Below are 24,178 nucleotides of genomic sequence, written 5' to 3'. Positions count from 1 at the left end.
ATAAAGGACGAGGGAATGGTACCGCAATCCAAGACAAAAAAGACTTTCGTTTTAAAGAGCCCTTACAAAGTTGTTTTCATTTACATCACTTCGATAGAACTTTCAGAGTCAAACCCGAGAACTCTCGAGTTTAAAGAATTCACCTTATTCTTACCCTAACTCCCTGGCCATCATGTTCCATTCCAAGCTAGCATTGAAATAAACCAAAGCTAAAAATGTTGGTTGCAGAGAGCATGGTCGATAATGGGATTACGTTTTTCAAGAGATATCTATTGTCGAAGATTTCTCCTAGAAAGTAATTGTGAGAATATGATGCTAGGTTGAGCAAAACCAAAGTGTTATGTTGCTATTTCATTTCCTCACTTAGAGAATGTTTGACCTTTTCTGATTTATATGAGTCAATATCTCATATCAAATATAGTACTCTTTCCATCCCAAATTAACTGAGCCATTCTTGACTTTTGTTATTTTGTTGAGTTGGACCTGTTGGGATTAATTCCTTTTACAATATATTGTAGTTAAAAAACAAAAATACTTCACTTCCTTCCACAATCAACTAAAATGGTTGCATCACCGTAATCCAACTACCAAGAAAGTAGAAGGTTATGGCTTCACCTGAATGAATTCTATGAATTGTAGAGAAAACAATTTTTAGATTGTTTAGAAGCACCGATTAGGTATATTTTGGTGTTGAAAATGGATTTGGTGTTAGAAAATAAAGGCATCAAAAGTGCAAAAAAATTGGAGACATAACTACCTGTAGATTTGTAGTATGTTGCAAGGAAGGGTAAGAAGGATAAGCGAGATAATTTCACTTGTAACCCTAGACTTGAAACTCGAACCAACTGTCCCACAAGATTAGCGGTCACACTTAATAAAGATATTGAAAAATATAGTGTACATGGTTTTCTTCATGATGATCATAACCATGTCTTGCATCTTGAGGAGACTATTGGAATTTTAATTTGTTCGGAGACGCTAGCAAGTAGTGACTCTTGCATTTTAGAGAGTACTTGCCATGAAACCTACCACATCGGGTAATCTACATGTAGTGACGAAATTATGTTATCTAGATTTGTATTAATTTGTTATAATACTTCTCGCTATTTATCACTTTATAATAATAATTTTATGTCTAATTTTTTTCAACAAAACTACTTGAATCTTTGCGTTATAGATTGGCCAAGACTTGATATGAACGAGAAACACGGACCAATCCACAAATGCCCATCTTTAGTGATACAGACCACACCCTGCTCAATAACACAAAGAACCAAATTCTCTTGATTAAATCATGGCCCTATGTGACAATCAGACAAACGATATGTGATTCATGTAGGATATGTCATAACCGCGTAGCCATTTTGAACCTAGAATCAATTAAACATAACCTAAATGTCAGGTGAAAGGTATATTTTTCATTCGGTTAAACCTATAAACTCTCCTAAAACCCTCACCGGCTTAAGCGTTGGAATCAGGTACACCACTCATTTTGCTGATCAACATCGATCCTCCATCGTGTTAGAGCAATTTTAAATTGTTGTCTTCAAGTCCACTCTAAATTATTAGTGCTGTTTGTGGAAATTATTTATTGATTCTCATATCTTTTCAACATTTTTCGATGGTTGGAAGAGAAAGAAAAACCACTGCAACCCCCACCACACACACACATTGATGATAGCTTTTCATTTAACTAAAAATTATCTCCAAACTCGGTACACATGTATGTTAATATTGGTTATTATTATTGTTGTTGTTGTCAAAAGAGTACATATAACAATCAATTTCTTGAGGGAATTATGCAGCACATGTTAACAAACATATCTGTATTATGAAAGTTGAGAAACATAAATTCACAGCATTATAATATAATACCGATTGATTAATGCCTTAATTCATTATTTTTTACATTAATATCCCTTACTCCTTCCCAGCCACGACATTCTTGGCCGCGTCCAATGCTCCTTCCACCGCCTCCTTTGCCTGATCTCCTGCATTCTTCAGAGCCTCTGTCGCTGACCCAGCAGCCTCCTGTGTGTTCTTCGTTGCTGCCTCAAATCCTTCTTTTGCCTTATCAGTAGCAGAACCTATTGCTTCCTTGGTTTTGTCATTTGCATCATAAGCATAATCTTTTACCTTATCTCCAGCACTCCCTACTGCCTCAACAGCCTTGTCTGTGTCTTCTTTTGCTTTATCCGCAATTGAACTTGCAGCGTCCTTTGTCTTTTCATTTGCATCTTGTCCAAATTGTTTGATGTCATCTATGCCTGCGTTCACCGTTTCTTTGGCTTTGTCAGCTGTTCCATCTGCATATATTCTTGTCTTTGTAGAAGAAGTGTAAGCCCAACTCAGTGAATTGTTTTTTGTTCCTTCTGATGCATTTCTCCACTGAAAAAGAAAACATCAAAAATAAATATACAATGACTGTGAAAAAATTAAAAATATATACCAGCATAAAGAGAAAATGTATAGCTTTTTTTTTTTAATATTTTTTTTTTTAACTATGTTATGTTATTGGGGTGAAATATCTTTGGATGACTAATTTACATCAAACTTAACACTCACTCACCATTTTTAATGAAGTATCCCTCTCAACAATATTTTTTTTTATCCATAAGGTTATGTGTACTTCCTTTAACCTTAAATATAATAAAAAAAATATATGTATTTTTGTTTATGTTAGTGAAGAAAGTAATTGTTTGCACTCCCTTTAACTATATTATTTTTGTGCGCAAAACAATTAACTATTTTTTCATATTTGTTTTAACTTTTAACCATACATCGGAATTATATAGATATAAGTAAGAACGAGGATTCATTTTTGTTATTTACAATTTTCTGACAAATGAAAATTAGTTCTATTATAATAAATTAGAGGCTAATTTATCTCTAGTATAAAAATTTCAAAGGTTCTCGTGAGCTTAGTTCAGATCGGCATGGACAATGCAATATATATGTAAGGTTTGAGGTTCAAACCCCGACCACTATAAAAATAAAAAAAATAAAAATAAAAATAAAAATTCAAAGACATGTTTGAATCTTATTATTGTCGAGGATCGTTAGAAAATTACGAAGGACCAAAATAAATTTACTCTAGATATAAAATTATGGAGTTAACTTACGTTGGAAGCTAAGAAGATCCTGGAGGGTTTTGGAAGGGAGAGAGAAGGGACATTAGGGAATGAATTTGAGGTTTGGAAGAGTGTGTTTCCTGTCAACATTGTTGCTGCCATGGTTCTTAAGTTTTTCAAGTTTGTGTTTTGTTTGATGACACTGTTGTGTTGTGTGTGTTCTCTTTCGAATGAAATGAAACTTGATTGGTTTATAGACGGGATGATTCGTTACAGTTAACCTAGGACCTCAAGTAACATGTGGCAAACAGTTAAGGATGCCACGTATACTTAGCCTTTTCCCGTTTGTTTGGATGTTTCCTAGCAGTAGTGTTTATTTCTGCCGACGTGATTTTTCTTTTTGTGGAAATATGCCGACGTGATTTTTGTTTTATTTTGAATTGTGCCGACATGAAATAAAACTAGGTGAAAACTCTAGTAATTAAAATTTACCTAAAAAATCTCGTTATTGGATATTTTATTTACATTTGATAGATTTAAGATTTCTTTTACCTTAGAATTTCATTATGTTGCCTATTCGGCACCTCAAAATCACAAGTATCAATAACAACCAATGATTAAAATAGCCACAATTAACAATAACAGATTTAAATGTAATCTAACAAATTAGTGTAAAACAAAACCTCAATTGAATCAAAAATTAATAAGATAAAAAGAGCAGAAAATAAAGAAAAACACTAAGATTTGTTAACTCGATTTGTTCCAACGATGACTTATATCTAAAGGAGATAAATCTCTCTAATCCACTTTCAATGAGTTCTTTACAAAATTATACAAAAGAGTTACAAAAAATTAGCTTCAACGAGTTCTTCAAGAACAATCTTAATTTCTATCATTTTTTGGAGAGGATCTTAACTCCTCTTCATGTGACCAAGAGACTCAACAATTTCACTACCCAATTGTTTTCCGGCTCTAGAATCTAACCCAAAAGAAACCAACTTTTTTTTTTTTTTAAGATCTTTCCATTTGGTCTCCTATAATTCGTCCAAATTGCTCACATATGACTCTTCTCTTTATGTTTCCTAACCTCGTGATTCTCTTCAAAAGATATCAACTCTTTCATAGGAACTTTCTCTTTCGGTTCTCCAAGATTCTACTTTTGAACTAGTCATTAAATATCATCCAAAGAGTCTCAACCTTTAGTTTCTAAGTTCCATAAAAATTCTCACATTTGATTTCCATGAAATTCTCTGGCTCTCTCAACAAATGAATGAATAGATACTTATATTATATAATGTTTCTCAAGCAAACCTCGTCATGATTTATCCAAATTGCGCCACGATTTGAATTCATACACAATACCATTGTTGTCGATAGGCAAAATTGTGCCACGATTTTTCAAATAGTTTTTTCATAACACACATTTTTCTAAAATCGTCAAATCGTGTATCACGTTGTTTTCATAAACACAATCATCAAATTTTAAGTTATATCACAATACATCTTATTTGTGATCTGAAATGTATTAAGAACAATGAAGCTCCTCTCTAATCATATAGACCTACACGAGGGACATAAATTCATTGGATTTTCCAGTTTATAATCTACGTCTTTAGTGTAAAAGATCATTAGTCAATCTCAATCTATTTTCCAGCATACTCTAAAGCCCCCTACTCTAGATTGTGTTAAGATTAATGTATTGTCTTACTCTTACATATGCCATTATAGAAGCTCTGCATGTGATGGTCTAGCTAGAGATTCACTAATTTAATATGATAAGAAACCATTATTGAGCCAATAATATAGTTTGGAGTCTGCCCATATAATGATTGTTCAATAAATCACTCAAATTGCTCAATGGAGCATATTGTAACTCCAGATCAACAATTTTTATGAGTAAAAACATTCAATCCTTATGAAAATATGAGAAATTTGAGGTATATCTTACTTGAAGAGGCCCATAAAATATACATTTCTCCAAACTATTATATTTGTTCATAAAAAAAAAGTAGGGGATTTCCCTATGTTCAAGAATTTCATACTAAAATAGTTTTCATTTAACAAAGAAAAATTAACTTATAATACTGGTACTCATTATTATATTATTTAAAAGTACCAAACAAGAAATTTCTTGAGGGGTTTAAGCAACCCATGTTAACAAACATACCTGCACTTTGAAAGTTGATAAAGATACATACATATATACATACACAAGATCATATTAATTAAAACTGTTTTCAATAATCCTTGCTCTGAGTCTGACCATAACCCTTACTCTGGCCATAACCCGTACTCTGGCCATAACGCTGACTCCCCAATTCATGAACACCATCATCTACTACTACACCAGAACCACCACTACCACGATCATCATCATCATCATCCTTTCCAACAACAGTCTCCTTGATCTTTTGTGTTGCATCCTTCGCTGTCTCCCACGCTCCTTGGGCCGTCTTCTTCGCCATTTCCCCAGCACTCTTCAAAGCCTCTGTCGCCGACCCAGCAACCTCCCCCGTCTTCTCCGCCGTTTTCTCAGCTCCTTCTTTTGTCTTATCAGCCATGTAACTCGCTCCTTCCTTGGTTCTTTCCTTTGCATCATAAGCATAATCTCTAGCTTTCTCCCCAGCACTCTCTGCAGCTTCCTTTGTTCTATCCTTGGCATCATAAGCATAGTCTCTTATACTCTCTCCAGCATTCTCTGCAGCATCCTTTGTTCTCTCCTTTGCATCATAAGCATAATCTCTAGCCTTCTCTCCAGCATTCTCAGCCTTCTCTGCAGCCCTATTTGTTCCTTCTCTGGCTTTATCCCACACAGAACCTGCTGCTTCATTGGTTCTGTCTTTTACCTCATAAGCATAGTCTCTAGCTTTCTCTCCAGCATTCTCTGCCTTCTCTGCAGCTCTGTCTGTTCCTTCTTTGGCTTTCTCCCACATTGAACCTGCAGCATCTTTTGTCTTCTCATTTGTATCACGTGCAAATTGTTTGATGTCCTCATTTGCATCACGTGAGTATTGTTTGATGTCCTCAGAATCTACACCTTCACTCATTGTTTCTCTTGCTCTGTCGGCTATTTCTGCATCACGTTTTGTCTTTGATGAAGAATGGTCATAGGCCCAATTGGTTGAAGGTTTTCTTGTTGATTCTGCTGAATTTCTCCACTGAAAAAAATAAATATCCAAAAAATTAATGAATCTTTGATGCCATCATTTAGTTAGTTTATATTTATACAATATCTCTAAAAATAACTATTTGGCAATTATTTAATTATTATGTAAGAAAACTTTACACCGTCACTACATAGATATTAATGTATAAAATTGTCAATGAGAATATAATAGCTAATCAGTACAATTTTCTCGCAATTTAATTGTACCAATGCAACTATGTGAGTAATCTAAAATCATAGTTGCAACATAACAATTTTAAATTGCTATTACTGCCATTCAATTGTTGCAGTTATACTGTGGGTGACCAATGTGATTGTGCACTGAAATAAATGATGAAGTTAACTTACGTCTGATTGGTTGGAAGCAGAAGCAACGAAGACTCTGGAGGGTTTAGGAAGGGGGAGTGAAGGTACGCTAGGGAATGCCTTTGAGAACCGGAAGATTGCGTTTCTAGTGATGAACATTGCTGCCATGTTTCTTTCTATTTTTTTTTTTTTTTTTTAATATTTGTGTTTGATATCACAATGTGTTTTCTATTTCGGTCATGAAATTTGATCGGTTTATAAAGTGAACGGTTTGTCACCGATATACGAGGACTGCATGTTAGAAGTAAAAGGTGGCAAACATGTTGGGTTGCCATGTGTACTTAATTTGCCACGTTTGCTTGGACATCTGCCACGTGCTTCAATGCTGGTAGATTGTTTTTTGTGGTGACGTGAAATGAAACTTGTGGACATCCTTGTCCCATGTAATCCTAACTTATCTTTTCTTGCTCTCCATGTGGATTGTGTTTGTGGATCCTCTTTGCATAATAATATTCTTCTATTCATTTTTTGGTTGGCATAGATAATTGTAAGAGCAATGAAAATTTTATACAAATGTCATGCTACGAGTCGTGTGGGTGTGTTCTGGACCTATTCCGTCATAAGTCATCAATGAAAGCATGTTTCGATATTTAAGAAAAAGGGAAATGCTAAGGTGCAAGTTAAAATAACTTGTTAACTTATACAGAGAGAAATTATTCCGCATTACACTCCAATAAAAGATTCAAAAACAATCGGCTACCCTCATAAGATAGTCATAATCGTGTAGCTTTGTTTTCAAAGCTTGATGTGAGATTTGTTGAGCAACAACCAAATGAGAAAAATGTTAGGTAGATAACCAATAGATGTATACACCTTCATAGATGTTATAAGATCAATCAGCACGAGCAGCGCTTTTATAAAAGTTCATCAAAAACTCTTTTGCTAAAGACGAGGAAAGTAAGGATAAACCTATTTCTCAGATCTCAAACTTTAAAAGTTTGCGAACATAATTGTGAACCAACTTCTTTGTGTTGTGTTTGCAAAAACAGCTCCACTTAGTTCATTTCCAACTGAATCTGCAAATGTCAACAAAAAAAAAAGGAATACTCATCCTAATGGATTCGCTGCGAGAAGCTGAAATTCACCGCTTAGAGTTCTACATACATCACATTCAAGTTGTTTTCAATGCGAAAGATTACTCAGTTTAATCGTGTAAGTGAACGTTGGGAATTTCAAAATGGCAATCCAAATTGCGACAAGGCCATGAGCCCTGCATACAAACACAGTAGGTACGTGTTTTCAATGTGAAAAATGACTCAGTTAATTGAGTATACGTTGAGAATCTCAAAATGGCAATCCAAGTGACTAACAAGGCTACAAACACAACAGGGTGTGTAAATAACCGCAACAGTCAATAGATACCAAAATTATATATCAAGAGACCAATCGATCCACCAGACAACTATTAAAACAAAATTGCTGAAATGCAAACTACAACAGACATTGAACACAGCAAGTACATGCAAGGCCCGGAAAGAACTGCACTGGTGAGAGAAGAGATCAAGAAGCTACTCAATCCATCAAGGTAAAAGTAAATTCTATTAATCCATCAAACACAAAAAAAGTATTAAAACAACATTGTTGAATTGCAAAATATCATAACAAAAGCATCAGCATCAAATAATACTACAAAAACTCAGGTGAAGCATCAACTTCATCTCTGCAAGCATTCTACGCTGCAACACCTTGCTTAGCGGTGGAGAGCCTTGATCGCTTCTTAGCCAAACTCTCACTGCGGCGTTCCCTCTGCTCCTTCAATCTAGAGGCAAGAAGTTTTTGGTAATCTGCTGCCTCTGATTTTGCTTTGGCAATTCTTTTCTTCTTATCAGCAATTCTTGCCCTCTTTCTTTGAAGAGTCAAAGGAGTGACCAGGCGCTGTATCTTTGGGGCTTTGCTCTGCTTTTTACCTGCACAATCAGATGCGTGTTACTTTGTGACTAGAAACCATTACAAATTATAGATCCGTAGTTATGACCATAGATAATATTCTATTACAAATTAGGAAATGAGTCCACTGATAGAACACGGGAACCACCTATCAAGCAAGTCTATGAAAGCAGGAAAGGAACCCAAATAAAAAAGCGGATATGTTGCAACTGACAGTTGTAATAATTGTCATAAGTTAGTTAGCAGTAGGAAATTGTCATAAGTCTATCAATAGCAGATTGTATACGAGAGAAGTCAGTTTTGTCAATTTGCAATTGTTTTGCAGAGATTTAAAAATAGAATCAGAGGGATATCACTGTTGCAATTCAGTTGTGGTGTCTATTTTTTAATCTATTTCCTATTAACAGCAACGGGAATATCACTCTTTATCTATTTAGCAATCTATCAGGTTATTCGAGAAACCTGAAATCCTCCTCTCAAAACAACTAAATATTCTCTTGCATTCACTCCGCAATTACTAAACAACTTTCCAACTAACTTTCTAATGTTAAACAGCTAATGACATTTATAACAGCAGTCACTTTGTTCTATCATCCTATACTTCTAACCATAACATAGCATAATTAATATACAAAACAAAGGTTTTAAGTTGATTGGAAAGGGATAGAAGTCGGCTTCTTAAGCAGTGTGTATTAGCTTCTTTCAATTTTTCAAGGATTGATGGCAAGGTAAACACACTATTCCAAAATTACAGTCTTGCTCCACAAACTCATCTATACAATTGGCAACTGAATTGCAGCAAGTTTAAAGTTTAACAGTAAAGTTTCATCGACCAGATTCGCCCTATATTTATAATAGCAAGTGATTTTCAAAAATTCAACCTTAGATATTGGAGACAATATATTACAAGTAATAAATACTAAATAGGATATTCTCCAAGACCATTTTTCAAAACCAAAGCTATGTAGCAGTGTTATTCACAGAGAATCAGGAAGCAACTTTACCTGCTTTGGTTGTGAAAGTCCGACGGTAGGTGTTGACATACTTCCTGACATCATCATCCTTGGACAGATTGAAGAGCTTACGGATTTTGGAAGCCCTCTTAGGACCCCTCATTCTGGGCTTTTCAACATCAGTCAAACCTGGCAAATCATTTTCACCCTTCTTCACAATAACCAAGTTCAGAACAGAGAGGTCTGGGCTGACAATGCACCCACGAACAGACTTCCTTCTTCGCTCTCCATTACGCCTTCCGTGGCCTCGGAAACAAGGAGTACCTGCTCAAACAAACATTAAATACTTAACAAGGGTTTGCTACCTTGTGAAGAGAATCACCTACCATTAGGGATGGCAAAGCGGCCAGGCCTGTCATGTTTAGGCCAGGTCAGCGATTAACAGGTCAAAGGAGGGGAGGGGCAGAGCAACGTGATGCAGGGCTCAAATAGTCACCAGCCCCATTCTCGCTGGTATTATAAAAAACATATTGCTGCATAAATATATAAACATATATTGGCAGCTGAAAATTTGGGTGAATAACATCAATGGCTCAATGCCACCCGAACAACATAATTAATAAATCAAACATCATGAACAATCAAACAACATAATTAACAAAACTAAAAAGGAATAATTAACAACAGCAACAACAAGCAAGCATGAAATGCCTACAAAAAATTGACCAACATACAAAACAAATTCACCAGTTTGGGTCTCCTGTTAGTGAAAAAAAGATTGTGTTTGGATCACTTTTTAATAATGTTAGTCTAGTTAAAAAAAAAAATGAAAAGCCGGCGAACTCAAACAGCATCAACCATTTTAATTAAAAGAATTGGCAAACCTAGCCCACCAAAAATAGAGGGTTAAACAGGACAGCCCAGAGAGGCAGGAAACCCCTACCCATTCTATAATGCAATAACTACAATACACAACTTTAAAAAAAAAAAATGTGGCATTACTTGAAAATGAATAATTCAAGCAGTAATAAAAACAAAAGGAACCATTTAAGTAAATGATAAAGAGTATACAACACCTATAATGCAAATTATAGTACACATAATTTTTTGTTAGAAGAAGCTAATTAGCCCATCTAAATTGGCACCCGAGAGAATCGAACCAAGACCTAGAGGAGAAGCACTCTCCAAGGTCCCAAGCCATCATCACCAACACAAATGGGTTTATAGTACATATAATTAATAAAAACACGAGAAAAAAACTGTAGAAAGGTTATACCTCTGTGGAGCAAGAGGCGAACACGACCAGGGGTTAACACACCCTGCTTCATTGGAAAGCCTTGTTTGTCACATCCACCAGTGATTTTGAAGACATATCCCTTAAATTCCTGCGAGTAGAAAAATCACACAACAGTTATAAATCAATATAACATTCATCAAAGTCGCTCAATTAATTTAAGGATTATTCAAATAATTTTCTAGATTCAAACATACTTCTCCTAAAGCATCACCCAAAACCTCTTGTGAGATCCTCTTGTCCCAAAATGCACGACTACAATTTACAACAAAAAAAAAAAAAAATTATGAAAATCAGAACAAATCGTGTGATTAGAAGAAACGCAAGAAAATTGAAAAGGTGAAGAGATTACAGCTTCATGTCGTCATCAATTTCAAGCTTCTTCTGGCAACCAGTGGTTGGATTTGCAACGTTGAACTACAAAACAAGATAGAGGAAGTTCAGTATCAAAAGCAATGAAATCAAAGGAACAAACGAAATTAGGGATTGAGAGGAAAACCTTCATTGTGAAATGTTGATTTGGATCTCAGCTTCTTCGTTCGCGATACGGCGAGTGAGCTCAAACTCAAAGATGATAGAAATTAGGGTTTTTGTCTCTCTTTCTTATGATGTTATCAAATTGGGCCTAACCAAGCCCATGTCCACACAGTTGAGCCCATTTGTTTCATTTTCAGATTTTTCTATTTATTACACACTTTCTTTCTTTTTTGTGACTAAAATACATAGTTTGTACCAAATAAATATACATATATAATTTGTAGAAATGTACGATTTTTCTTGACAAAAAAAAAATAGACTTTTTTTTTTTAAGCAAGTAGAAATATTTATTTATTTATTTTTATTTTAAAGGGACTAGTGGCAAAACTCTCACGCAGTGGATAATTGCATATTTAAATTTGGATTTTAGTATATCCATTGTTCATGCTACCTATAACATTTTGTCATTTACAAACAATTAATTTTTATATTTATTATCGAAAAAGTTGATTTCTTTTAAAAATGTTAACTTGTACCTTTATGGCATATGTTAAGGATTTCACTAATAGAAATTAGGTAAAATTACACTTTTAGTCCCTTAACTTAATTTCAGGTAACAGTTTGATCCTTTATTTTTTTTTCATTTCAATTTGGTCCTTTTTGTCTATTTTCATATAAATTTTTAATCTTAAAATTCATGATTTTATTTTCTCATGGTCTTTCGATCTTCCAATCTATGATCCTCGTCTATGTTTGCATAAGAATATTAGATTTGAAGCTTGAAAATGTATATAAAAATGGACAAAAAAGACCAAATTGAAATGAAAAAAAGATAAAAGATCAAACTGTTACCTGAAATTAAGTTAAGGGACTAAAAATATAATTTTGCTTAGAAATTATGTCTCGGAAATTGCGTTAATTTATTGCTTAAAAAATCTAATATTAATTTTTTTTAATTAATACTTATCATTAGTGGCAAGAATTTAATGTTTAATATGTGCCCTGAGGGCACAAATTAACATGACTCATTTATTAATAATCTGAATATATGAGTTTAATTTGCATGAACAATTTTCAATGTAAAAAATAATAAAAAATTTGCACCAAATTTAATTATATTCCATCATGGCTATGCAATACTCAATGACTTAATGTATAACTTTATCTATGTTTGGTGTTTGAAAAAATTAACTTACTGATGTAATAAATTGTGGTATTAACTTTAACATTTTTGCCAACCTTGGTAACACAAGCATGTAATTTAAGCGATGCATTAAGGTGTTGGAAGGTTTTTGTATTAAAAAAAAAGAAAAAACTTAAATTTTTTGGTTAAAGACTTAATATTTTTTTAACTAAAACATATTTAACATGTAGCAAGAAAGTTATAGACAGATTTAATATTTTTTTCATCTCTAATTTTCATATTATCCATTATGATATGTCGCATTAATGTTACCTTGTTGCTGCTTATGTCTTTCAGCGGTGAAGTTGTCATCTCATGTGCTTTTTTATGTGGATCTTTACTTGAATCCCTTGAACTTAATGTTTACTTACGAACTACAAATTAATGGTAAAGAGGGACAAGGATAATTGGCTATAAAGAGTGTTAATCTCATGTGATTTATCACTTGAATATCTACTTGACTTGAATTCTTCCAACTTTATCTTTTTTCTTTTACCGACTTTTATGTTAGTTAGCACAAAATTTAAGAAGGAAAACGATAAGGAAAAGTGGTGGCAAAGAAGTTGTCATCTTATTATGTCTTTTATCGTGTTAATCTCTACACCCTCCGGTCACTAATATAAGCAAAAATCATCTTTTTAGATACATTCAATTAATGATGTATGTGACATATAATAAAGACTACATAAATCATTAATTGAATGTATCTAAAAAATAGATTTTTGCTTATATTAGTGATCAGAGGGTGTATTTGACTTGAATTTCTTGACCTTCGCGCTTTTTTTACAAACTTCAACGTAATGCTAGATACTCCATATCACAAAATTTGTGAAGGAAAACGACAAGGGTGTGGCGTGAGAGGAAAGTTTCATAAACCAATACTTTGTAATTGCATATCCCCATATCATCCTTATAAATGACATGATGTTCTTCAATAACCATCCATTGAAACATCAAGTCTTGATTTTTTTCCATAGTTGATGATGTATTATTTTCTTTTCCAATTATAGGATCCAATAATAGTTTATATTCTTGATGAGTGAAAACATATGTTTCAATAACAATGATGATGAGATCCAAGTTCTTCCCCATTTGGCTGCAAAGACCAATTTTTTTGGTTTGAGGGTAGGTTTTATATCATTCAACTTGCTTACATGATGCAAATATATTGGACTTGTATCAGTATCATTGATCAAACTGATCTTAAATCTATTATATTATTGATGCAGGATAGGTGGATTTTTGTGTTATGTCCCAAGTTATGGATTCAAGCCAAATCAACGTGCAATCAATATGGAAATTTCATGTTCATAACACACTTGTTTCTAAAATGGAAAAACAAGTTTTGGGCATCTTGTTTAAACAATAATTTTTACTCACATTATAAACACACTTTACTCACATTCCAAACATGACATCACTATTATGATGTATGTTTTTTCAAACAAGATACATGTTTCCTCCACTAAATTGAGGGAGAACATTTCCATATAGCTCTTACCTTGGAGCAATATTATTTATTGGTCAAATCTTATGTGAGTATCTTCAGATTGGGTTTATAACTTCCTTTTCTGGTTTATGTAGTAATGATTCTTACATGTTTTTTTTGTTCAATGATATAGCAGGAGCTGCGTTTGGTTGAGGTGAAGCACCCCGGTAGCGCATGACTCTATATGAAAGATTCAATGTCTTCTAAAGGTGAGATTCAAAGTTAAAGTAATTATATGCTGAATTTTTATAAGTATGTTTTCTCATGGGTTTGTTTTTTTTTTTTTACAGCCTGGTAACAAAAAATGTTATATGTATGACGTCAACATTTATGGACCTCCTTAAAGAAACATAAAAATTAGATGTGATATATTTTGTAGATGATCAACGTCTTCTCAAACTATATGAGGAAATAAAACCTCGACTAATTGGAAGAGAATAGAACTCAATTGTACTACTATTTCCTTCTATAGGGCACGACTATGAACAAGCTTACTTTCATGATCCACATTAGCAATTTAGTTTTAAATTACAGGAACTAACTAAGTTTTTTTTTTTTTTACGGTAAATGGAAATTCATTCAATAAAGGATAATTCCAACATGATTACTACGAAGATGATAGAGCAACTTATAGATAGGCTCCAAATGCTTAAAAGAAAGTTTTTAACAGTAAAGCCTACAAACACATGATCAACGGAAATCATAGATTGACTAAAGGCTAACATTTTGCCACTAAACCAGCATCTAATACCTAACTCCCAATTACAGGAACTAAGTTACTCTATATGATTACCATTAGTTATTTAATTTTAATATTATTATTTATTACGTAGATTAAAGTGATTCTTGGTTTCAAGAGATTAAAATGTACTTTACTACTTCTTGTAATCAATCTTTTTTTTTGGTAAGGAGTAATCAATCTTATATTATGGATATCGTTAACTTACAAAAAAAAAAATGTATAAAATTATTATATATGTCTTGATTCATTTATTTTTTGGGTCAAATGTATGTCTTGATTAGTTTGTGTGGAAATACTTATTTATTAAAACAAATACATATATCCCATATACAACCGGTCATATGTATTTGTGTTTTGTTTTTCGTTGGATATTTACTTCGTTCTAAATTGTAAGTCTTTTGGAGGAAAAAAATTGTTCGAAATTATAAATTGTTTTACAATACTAATAATTTTTTTATATTATATTTTTAACTATTTATTACTCTCTCTCTTCTTTCAATTAAGACACACCATGTAATTTTTAAGTGTACATGCTTAATCACTTGCCATGTAATTTTAAAGATAGTTAGAGCTTTGATCTTACATTTGAATCTTGCATTTGTCACGTAATTTCATCATGTGAAATTTCATAATTTTTTTTTTTTATATAGATATGCAACGTTACTCTTTTTTATTAGAATAAAATGCTTCTATGAAGATCTCTCTTGTTGACACTCTAACTCTCTTCTCCTTAAGCACGCTTCATTAAACTCCTTTGATGTCTAAATAATTCTTTTGGGGGCTCAACTATCCACTAGAGATTACTCAAAACTTGTTTCTAAATAGATGTCAGGTAAACAATTTATGTATAGAACTTAAATTATAAAACTTGATTTTGAATCAAATATTAAAACTACACGGTTGAAAACACCGTACTCAAGTATTTCTCATTGGTAAAGAGAAATGTTTTGTGGACACTATTGACATCCGATACTGTATAACCATAAGGTTCGGATACGGTTTTAATTTTTTAATCATTATTTTCTCTCACCTCGGATGAAAACCAAATTAGATTAGGAGTGTACACGGTGTTGTGTCCAAATAACAAGGCGCATTAGTAAATACCGGCTGTCTTCTTAGTTACTACTTTGTGACAATACATTATACCGGTTTTAATCTTACTACAGTTATTCAATACATTGCTTGCTTTCAGCATAGTTCTGGAATCAGGACTCTACTTTGTGACAATTGAACTGTTTTAATACTTCCAGTCTGCAACCTTATTCAATTTGAAAATTGCGATATCAAATCAAATGTATGACAATTAAAGCTCTTAAGAAAAGCTAGAGTAGTGGAGCAGAATCTAAATGCAGTAATGCAGTTTCATGGAATTTCCTCTTTCCAAGCGGAAAACAAAGCCACAGAAGTTTCTAACATTTGTGCATTCTATTCGATCGAGTCAACCTACAGTATCTTGTATACATATTGGAGTTGTATAATTTGTCTATGTAAGATTATATGGAACGGTAAACCTTTAGTCCTTTACCTATAGATTTTCTAATCAATCCCAAAAAAAAATGTAGCAAGAAAGGAAATATGGTCATATAAAATCCAAAGATTAACATCCTGGCATTGAAACATACACTTGAACCCTTATTTCCATAGTTTCACAAAGCAATCATGGCTAGCTGAGGCAATCAATTCAGCTTCGGGTGAATCTGCTAGTCCAGCAATTAACCCCTTGTGTGCAGAAACTGACACTGTTCTACTGCTCTCATCAGTCGGACACCAGAATTCAAGGGACTGCAAAGTTTTGTAGATAAATTTAGAAGGGAATTGGAGTTTCTAATATATGCTAAAGAAAATTATAACTTCAGGAGTATTCAGAAAGGCAAGGGCAAAAATATCAATCACATGATGGAAGAAGGGCTTACCTGATAGCCACCAATAACTAAGAGGTTACAATATCCCGGATGAAATATGCACGATTGAAACTTGTTCCCGTTTGAATGCAACTCGCCGATGCATTCTCCGTTCGACCAGACTCGTGCACAATCTTCACTGACAGAGGCAATATACTTTCCCGTTCTATCCCAACAAATGGAAAGAACATCTTTATCATGTCCCTAAAAGGAAACAAAATTCAGTTATGATAGTATGTTGCAAAACACAACATTCAAGCGGTGAAATGAAAGGTAAGTACCAAGGTATACTATAGATAAGAATTAATCTTTAAGTTACCTTTAGATTGTACACAAGTTTATCAGTCTCAACATCAATTATTTTGAGATTATTTCCAGTAGCAGTAGCTAGAAGCATGCCAAGAGGCTGGAATCTAACTTGTTTACTACCTCCCTGCAATATGTTATTATCATTAATCGGCTTCCTGTTTTCATAGCAGATGTTTAAGCATGTGAATGAGAACATCACGTCTAGCTAAAATGTCACCAGAATTTTCTAAAATAATGTATCCAGACCAACTGCATACTTTTGTACATGACAATAGAGATTTAATCCTACCAAATCAATAAAGGATATCAAGTACGAAGAATTCCTATTGTTTTATTAATGACATTATTCACTCTTCACTTCTAGAACAAATAACAAGACCATGGTTAAGAGCTTGTTACATAGAATTAAATATACTATAAATACTATTATTCCAAAAGCAAAAGGTGGGCATAAAACTGACCTTAGTTACACGCAGACAGGAACGTTTGTTCACATTCCACAGGCGAATTATATCATTGTTATCACACGAGCAAAGAATGTCCACCTTTTCTGGGTGGAAGTCTAGTGACATTACTTGTTCAGAATGCCCAGAAAGTTTGAACAATGATTTGGTGGGCTAAACCATAAACAAGCAAAAAAAAAGTCAACTATTAAATTTGCCACAAAATGCAATGGAAGAAGAAGGTGAATGAACGTGCAAATAGGAAAGGAGAGATAAAAGTGAAGGGAAGCGGGAAATGATCCATATTCTTAACAGTTGGAAGCTATGAATATACATGAAGACAATCAGGACAAAAAGAAAGTGACCAGTAACAGCTTACCTTGGTTGTATCCCATAGTCTTATAGATCTATCAAAGGAAGATGTCGCAAATATAGTTGACTGCGGTCTAAACCGAACATCTGTAATGAGAAGTGAATGTGTTTCTTCAGTAGCATAACTTTGAAAAGTTCCCACGTCCCAAATAAAAACCTGTCATCACAAACTACAGTTATTAAGTTCGGAACACAAGGAAAAACCCAGGCAGTGATTAAGAAGGGATCAACCAAACTAAATTTGAAGATTGAACCACCTTCTTGTCATGTCCAACACTTGCCAAAAAATTTCCATTTGATGAAAAATGGCTGGCCAAAACCTTGCTTTTGCTCGAGTGAAGGCATCCAACCTCTTTGAGTGAAAACCCTGCCAAATGATCAGAATCCTTGTGTTAGACATAAATATTTATAACCTCAAGAAGAAGATTAAAGGCCACATAATAATCTTGCATTGGTCTTCATAATGTCGACGAAATTTATATCATCATGTCCATTACCTAATGGGATGAAATAATACAAAAAAAAAAAAAAAGGCCACAACTAAGAATGTGGTTAAAAAAGAAGGGAAATGTTAACGAGTGCCCCCGGGACACTCTTTAAGAACCATAAGTAGTAAGTACTCATGAAAATGTGTGTAATCAATGCATTGAAAACCGAAATATTTGACCTTTTTAAAGAATAATTGCTTATTTTAGAATGCTTAAAGAGTGCCCCGAGGGCACTCGTTAACAAGACCCTAAAAAGAATTTGTATATGCTACTACCAGGTTTATGGTATGTCATACAAAAACCTGTATCATGATATCAATATACTAACAAACTGTGATAGTTGATTTCAACCTGCAAAAAGGTTTTTGCCAATCTAACTACCTCAATTCATCTGGAACTACGCCACAAGATTTTACTACCAGAGGATTTTAAAACGATACTATGCTAAAAGAAAAAATTGACATGGGCTCATATCTAGTATCTCTAAAAATCAATATGAAATTCCAACCAACTAGTTTGAAGCACACTGTACAGAATGCATGCATAGAACTCTTAGCAATAGCATACGTCCATGAATATTTTACCTTTATTCTGATTTCTACTCTTTGTTCCTGAATTTCGTTTCAGATTGCTGAAAGGCAAAGTTCTAAGATCAGCATCAGCATTTTCAATAGACAGGTAAGAATCCACATTTTCATCTGCTGGTTTTCCATCTGCTGGATCCACACAGTCCTATAGTTTGTATTCCATTGGAGAGAACAAAGATTAGAAGACAGGAATCCAATTCACAGAATAAAAATAAAAATGAATTAACACGAATGGTAATGGAATTATTCATTGCAAGTTGGAGTGAGAAGATAACAGGAGGGTTCTTCTGTCTTTATGCAAACCTACCGGGACACATTCTCTAGATGCTACGGGTGCTGTCATATTCCTCTTTCTGCTCTTCTGATTGAGAATAGGTGCACATATTTTGCAGAACATTAGCACAATAATCACTTTCTGTTGCCAATAAGGTAAAGTGCAGTGAATTGGAATTTTAAAAACTTGAATACCATACGTCGAGATTTTGGGACTGCGTCTGCAATGGCTGATCCTGCTTGAATTGAGGTTCTCCAGCTCTAACAGTTTGGTCCATCATCTGTACCATCATGAAATTAGTTTGCGCTGAAGACAATGCAATAACATGAAAGCAAATTCATTTGAAATATCGTAGATACTTTTATCAAATAATGGGTATAATAAGGTAGAATGGGATGGAAAACATTCATCACTAGTTTGATTAAAAAAATAAAATAATAATAATAATAACAAACAAGAGCTTATTTTAAGAAGGAAACAAAACCAATAGAGATATTCATTATGCCAGATACAAAGTATCTTCAAGAAAAGATAAATTTTTCGCCATTCAAAAAATAAAAAATATAATATATATATATATATATATATATATATATATATATATATATCAGGGTTGTTTTAAAATTTATGATAACCTACCGGGACACATTCTCCAGGTACTACGGGTGGTATTATCTTTCTCTTTCTGCTCTTCTGGTTGAGAATAGTTATACATATTTTTCAGAAAGATTAGCACACACAATAGTCGCTTTCTGTAGCCAAAAATGTAAAGTGCAGTGATTTGAAATTTAAAAAAGTTGAATACAATACATCGAGATTTTGGGACTGCATCTGCATTTGCTGATCCTGCTTGTGTTGAGGTTCTCCAGCTCTAACAGTTTGGTCCATTATCTGTATCATCATGAAATTAGTTTGCGCTGAAAAGATCAATTTTTCACCGTTCCAAAAAAGAAAATCAGGGTTCTTCTTTTAAAATTTATGATAACCTACTGGGACACATTCTCTAGGTGCTACGGGTGCTGTTATCTTTCTCTTTCTTCTCTCCTGATTGAGAATAGGTATACATATTTTTCAGAAAGATTAGCACAATAATCACTTTCTGATGCCAACAAGGTAAAGTGCGGTGATTTGGAATTTTAAAAAGTTGAATACCATACATAGAGATTTTGGGACTGCATCTGCATTTGCTGATCCTGCTTGCATTGAGGTTCTCCAGCTCCAACAGTTTGGTCCACCAGCTGTATCATCATGAAATTAGTTTGCGCTGAAGACAATACAATAAAATGAAAGCAAATTCATTTGAAATATTATAGATACTTATCAAACGATATGTATAGTAAGATAGAACGTGAAGGAAAACATCATCACTGGTTTGATTCAGATAATAATAATGACAAACAAAAGCTTATTTTAGAAGAGGGAAACAAAACTACAGCGGATTCATTATGTCAAATACAAAGGATCTTCATGAAAATCATGACGACCGCAACAAAAACCACAAGAACTTTTGTGCGCTAAATTCATCATTTTGACTTTCCTTAGTGTTTAAACTTCTGAATCTACAAATTTAGTAACTAACGAGCAATCTTCACTATCAAAGAGAAAAGATTGTGAACTATACTTTCCTTTCACGATGTTTCATTTTGCTACGGGATCTACCCCCACTATTATGTGAAATAAAGAGTTTCCCTGAAATCCAAAAATCAGAACAAATGTCTTCTGGAACACAAACCTCCCTATAGTTATTATTTGATTCAGTCTTGGGAATCTCTGGATATTGATTGTTACAACTGGTAAAATTTTGAGGAGCTGTGAAAGTCTGACTGTTTGGAGTACTTGTAAGTGCTTGAGTAAGGATTGCATCCTGATTTTGTGTGTTCAACACTTCAGGCTGCTGCTGTCCATAGTTTGGTATTTGCAAAATGGAAGTTGGCATCTGGTCCAGTAGAACATGAATCTTGGTCAATTTCAATCAATAAAAAAGGATAAAAATTGTAGTATCAACAACAAGCTTTCATATACACTTCAATATATAGAAATTTAGAGAAAAACTGAATACAAATGGAATTCTTGGTCCAAGAGATTCCACAATTATATCCACCACCCACATTTAATGGCCATCCATTCATTGGCACAAAATTAGGAGCTTCGTAGTTATCTGCAAACAAAAATAATCATTAAGATCTCGAAATATAATATTTCACGCATTAATCAGCTAAGGAATAAAAATCTTTTCATTAAAATTGAATGTGAATTTTATTATTTATATCAAATGGGGAATATGGAGAATAGGTTCAAGACATACTTGTTACATGCGGTCCATCTAAAGGCAGCATTGCTTTTTGTCTTGCATCGAGAGGGTTTCTAGGCATGGGAGACCCCACATGCATACCAACTCCACTATCCTGAAAATTTATAATGACATTAAATAAATCTGTCATGCCAAAAACTGAGTTTGCCATTCTCATTGTTATATGTTGGTGAACTAGAGGATACCTTGTAGACTTGCTGCTGGACCTGTGTGCCTACATCTTGCGATGGATGACTGACAAAACAAAATAAAAGTGCGTAAAGAGAAACAGTGAGGGTATTTCATGTATTAAAATGTGCACAGTTAAGTGTCACTAGACTCACTAAAACAAATCAATGCCTATGAAAGAGGAAGCAGCACAGTTAAGTGTCACTAGACTCACTACAGGTAAAAGGACCTATTGTAAACTATTTCACATGTGGGTTTGAAAGATCTGCATAAGTGAGAAAACAATAATCACAAGATAATCATTCAAAATTGAAAATATGCATCTTTACAATTACATTGAACTACTCCCTAAGAAGAAGTTCGGGTTATTTGCATTTCCATTTCCATTGATGAGAGCAAGCAAAATTGGATCAACTTGTTCAGCAACATTTCCAAGGTGATCATTAATGTACAATCTCGGAGAAATCAAATGAGCAGCTGGAGGTGGCATCATATTGTTAAAGCTGGAGCTAGGTTGAAATTGTTGAGGTCCCTGCTCATTCTTTGGTATTTGAGGAATTCTAAAAGAGGGATTATTCCTTGCAGCATTGGTTATTCTTTGAACCTAAAAATTGACGAGCAATGAATGATTTGCTAGGATGAAACATGGGGGTAAACAGAAAATAAGATTTATCAATTATCATTTCGATACCACCTTATTAGAGGGCTCTCGGTTAGACTCTTGATGCCTCCTTCGTCTAGAATCAAATACCGGATAGAACGTAGACCACCATTCATGCAGTAGTACTCCATCTGAAGAATCAAGCATTGAACCCATAAATTCCCTGCCTGTATAAAATCAATTTCCAAGGAGATTTACTACATCAATATAAATACTGAAAATCAATGAATTTCCAGCAATATTCAGAATAATATATAATTTGATCTAAAAGTACATCAAAATTAAATTCATGATTAAAAGAACAACAGTTAATTATCTCAAGGCAAGCTCATCAATCAATCAATTATACAACAATGTACCCCAAAATATAAACTCTCCTGCTTCAGTGCAGTAAAAAGCTCATCAATCAACTATATAAAAATTTACCCCCAAAATATAAACTCCCCTGCATCAGTGCAACATTAATCTCAAGGCAAGCTCATCAATCAATTATTGCTAGTTTTAATCACTAGCAATAAAAAGCTTAAATTTGATTATTAATACTGTTTCAGTTTCAAATAACTTAACAATGAAAAAACAAAATCAATATCAAATAAATAATCCCTAAATTTAATTAATCAGCAGCAATAAAAAAAACATAAATTTGATCATTAATATTATTAACACTGTTTCAATTTCAAATAACTTAACAATGAAGAATATCAAACTCAAACATCTAATACACCAAATCAGTACAATTTGAAAACTACTAGTACCAATTAAAAAACCCTATAATTAACCTTATTTAAATTTTAATTAATCCAAATCAACAAACAGTGCTGCCGCCAAAATCACAGCAACAACTTCATCATTACGAGAATTTAAATATGAATTAAATCGACGAATTAAGTATATATATGAATGAATATATAAATAAGATTACCAATGGGATCAAATTCAGGAACATTTCCTTCGTTCATGAAAACATAAGCGGCGTGATGTCTTCCGGTTCTCGTCAAATATTCAAGCACGTAGTATCGTAACCTATGAAAAAAATCAAAATCAAAATCAATTAATAATAAAAAAAGATGAAAAAAATGAAGAAAAATAGAGAGATTGATTAATTAGAGAGTATACATATTCTCCATGGGATCATTGTTGTTTGAGTCCATGTTGATGATGATGATGATGATGATGATGATGAAAACGGTGTCGTATAGTGAATGGAGAATCTGAGCTAATTTTCGCGGCGGTTAATGGAAGGAAGAAGGAGGGAAAGAAAATGGAGAGAAAAAAAGAAGAGGGAATTGGAGTTGAAAGTGAAAGAAGGAGAAGAAGAAGAGAAGTAGAGAAGAAAAGAGTGAGAGTGCCATGCAAAAAGGAAGAAAACAAAAATTGGATTTTTAAGGGTAAAGAAAAGAAAAGAAAAGAAATAGAGACAGCGTGCGTGTGCGTGTATGAGTGAGAGAGTGACGTCTCTGGTAGTACTGCACACCAAATCAAGTGGGGTCCACTAATCCGATGGACTCGGTCCGGACACCGATGGACTCGCTCTGGAATTTGGGTTTGGGTTTTGGACGCATACGGTCATCATCATACTCAGCTCCTTTTCGTTTTCTTTCATTTTCCTTTCCTTTTCAATTTCAATTTTTTTTTTAATAAAGCATTTCCAAATTTATTGTAATAAAGTATGAGCAAAAGATTTTAAAATTAAATGTATTTAATCTCTTCTTTTGGTTTATACTATTTGACTTTTTTCAGGCTAAATTACATCATGGGTCTTCTCGTGGTTTGTAACAGATTAATCATTTAAATTATTTTGTTCAAACATAAGTTCTTTAAATTTGAGGTTTGTAATAAATTGATCTTTTAAGTTATTTTGGTCACACATAAGTCCTTTACGTATGTAAACCTTTCCAATTTAGTCCTTCTATTAACCAAACATTACAAAAACGATGATGGGGCAGAATGACTTAATTGAAAACGTTTACAAACTTAAATGACTTATGTGTAGCAAAAATAACATAAAGATCAATATGTTACAGACCTCAATCTTA

At 33.5% G+C, this 24,178-nt stretch overlaps 4 protein-coding genes across 7 annotated transcripts; all 4 read right to left on the bottom strand.

Moving 5' to 3' along the window:
• Positions 1-1,809: 1,809 nt before the first annotated feature.
• On the bottom strand, positions 1,810-3,455 carry LOC11441809 (uncharacterized protein ECU03_1610). Its single transcript, XM_003593555.3, has 2 exons — positions 3,123-3,455; positions 1,810-2,388 (listed from the first exon to the last, which is right to left on the bottom strand). The coding sequence occupies exons 1-2, from the start codon at positions 3,231-3,233 to the stop codon at positions 1,921-1,923; spliced, it is 579 nt and encodes a 192-aa protein (XP_003593603.1). The 5' UTR covers positions 3,234-3,455; the 3' UTR covers positions 1,810-1,920.
• Positions 3,456-5,173: 1,718 nt separating this feature from the next.
• On the bottom strand, positions 5,174-6,765 carry LOC11441262 (late embryogenesis abundant protein At3g53040). The gene is made up of 2 exons (XM_003593554.3): positions 6,586-6,765; positions 5,174-6,229 (listed from the first exon to the last, which is right to left on the bottom strand). Exons 1-2 carry the CDS (start codon positions 6,709-6,711, stop codon positions 5,309-5,311), a joined length of 1,047 nt encoding a protein of 348 aa, XP_003593602.1. The 5' UTR covers positions 6,712-6,765; the 3' UTR covers positions 5,174-5,308.
• A 1,171-nt stretch (positions 6,766-7,936) lies between these two features.
• Positions 7,937-11,398, bottom strand: LOC11441808 (40S ribosomal protein S6). Of its 2 annotated transcripts, XR_005644049.1 has the most exons (7): positions 11,237-11,398; positions 11,090-11,154; positions 10,935-10,992; positions 10,720-10,828; positions 9,495-9,767; positions 8,162-8,510; positions 7,937-8,055 (listed from the first exon to the last, which is right to left on the bottom strand). XR_005644049.1 is itself a non-coding variant. In XM_003593553.4 (6 exons), exons 1-6 carry the CDS (start codon positions 11,240-11,242, stop codon positions 8,275-8,277), a joined length of 747 nt encoding a protein of 248 aa, XP_003593601.1. In that variant the 5' UTR covers positions 11,243-11,398; the 3' UTR covers positions 8,104-8,274. The 2 variants fall into 2 exon arrangements, 1 of the variants encoding a protein (XP_003593601.1); XM_003593553.4 differs by lacking the exon at positions 7,937-8,055 and having other exon boundaries at positions 8,104-8,510.
• Positions 11,399-15,966: 4,568 nt separating this feature from the next.
• On the bottom strand, positions 15,967-23,511 carry LOC11437778 (transcriptional corepressor LEUNIG_HOMOLOG). Of its 3 annotated transcripts, none has more exons than XM_039830257.1 (21): positions 23,259-23,511; positions 23,065-23,165; positions 22,176-22,309; positions 21,817-22,085; positions 21,499-21,547; positions 21,308-21,407; positions 21,111-21,160; positions 20,735-20,944; positions 20,160-20,240; positions 19,993-20,046; positions 19,813-19,893; positions 19,642-19,692; positions 19,202-19,282; positions 19,036-19,089; positions 18,726-18,873; positions 17,911-18,020; positions 17,661-17,810; positions 17,300-17,455; positions 16,849-16,962; positions 16,542-16,733; positions 15,967-16,410 (listed from the first exon to the last, which is right to left on the bottom strand). In XM_039830257.1, exons 1-21 carry the CDS (start codon positions 23,291-23,293, stop codon positions 16,261-16,263), a joined length of 2,370 nt encoding a protein of 789 aa, XP_039686191.1. In that variant the 5' UTR covers positions 23,294-23,511; the 3' UTR covers positions 15,967-16,260. The 3 variants fall into 3 exon arrangements, with proteins under 3 accessions (XP_039686191.1, XP_039686190.1, XP_024631929.1); XM_039830256.1 differs by having other exon boundaries at positions 19,642-19,695; positions 23,259-23,510; XM_024776161.2 differs by having other exon boundaries at positions 19,642-19,695; positions 20,735-20,938; positions 23,259-23,510.
• Positions 23,512-24,178: the final 667 nt, after the last annotated feature.

The sequence above is a fragment of the Medicago truncatula genome, chromosome 2 (assembly GCF_003473485.1).
Source record: "Medicago truncatula cultivar Jemalong A17 chromosome 2, MtrunA17r5.0-ANR, whole genome shotgun sequence".
Taxonomy (NCBI): domain Eukaryota; kingdom Viridiplantae; phylum Streptophyta; class Magnoliopsida; order Fabales; family Fabaceae; genus Medicago; species Medicago truncatula.
Note: the sequence above shows the minus strand (reverse complement) of the source record. Positions and strands in the feature narration are given on the sequence as shown.

What these genes read in the sequence shown, in the direction of transcription:
- LOC11441262 (XM_003593554.3), bottom strand. Translation starts at nt 6,711, where the DNA reads ATGGCAGCAATGTTCATCACTAGAAACGCAATCTTCCGGTTCTCAAAG. An exon ending in CTGCTTCCAACCAATCAGAC is followed by an intron (nt 6,230 to 6,585) that starts GTAAGTTAACTT and finishes TATTTTTTTCAG; the next exon opens with TGGAGAAATTCAGCAGAATC.
- LOC11437778 (XM_039830256.1), bottom strand. Translation starts at nt 23,293, where the DNA reads ATGGACTCAAACAACAATGATCCCATGGAGAATAT. An exon ending in AATGATCCCATGGAGAATAT is followed by an intron (nt 23,166 to 23,258) that starts GTATACTCTCTA and finishes TTTTTTTCATAG; the next exon opens with GTTACGATACTACGTGCTTG. An exon ending in ACCGAGAGCCCTCTAATAAG is followed by an intron (nt 22,086 to 22,175) that starts GTGGTATCGAAA and finishes GTCAATTTTTAG; the next exon opens with GTTCAAAGAATAACCAATGC.
- LOC11441809 (XM_003593555.3), bottom strand. Translation starts at nt 3,233, where the DNA reads ATGGCAGCAACAATGTTGACAGGAAACACACTCTTCCAAACCTCAAAT. An exon ending in GGATCTTCTTAGCTTCCAAC is followed by an intron (nt 2,389 to 3,122) that starts GTAAGTTAACTC and finishes TTTCTTTTTCAG; the next exon opens with TGGAGAAATGCATCAGAAGG.
- LOC11441808 (XM_003593553.4), bottom strand. An exon ending in ATTGATGACGACATGAAGCT is followed by an intron (nt 10,993 to 11,089) that starts GTAATCTCTTCA and finishes TGTAAATTGTAG; the next exon opens with TCGTGCATTTTGGGACAAGA. An exon ending in TGGGTGATGCTTTAGGAGAA is followed by an intron (nt 10,829 to 10,934) that starts GTATGTTTGAAT and finishes TTCTACTCGCAG; the next exon opens with GAATTTAAGGGATATGTCTT.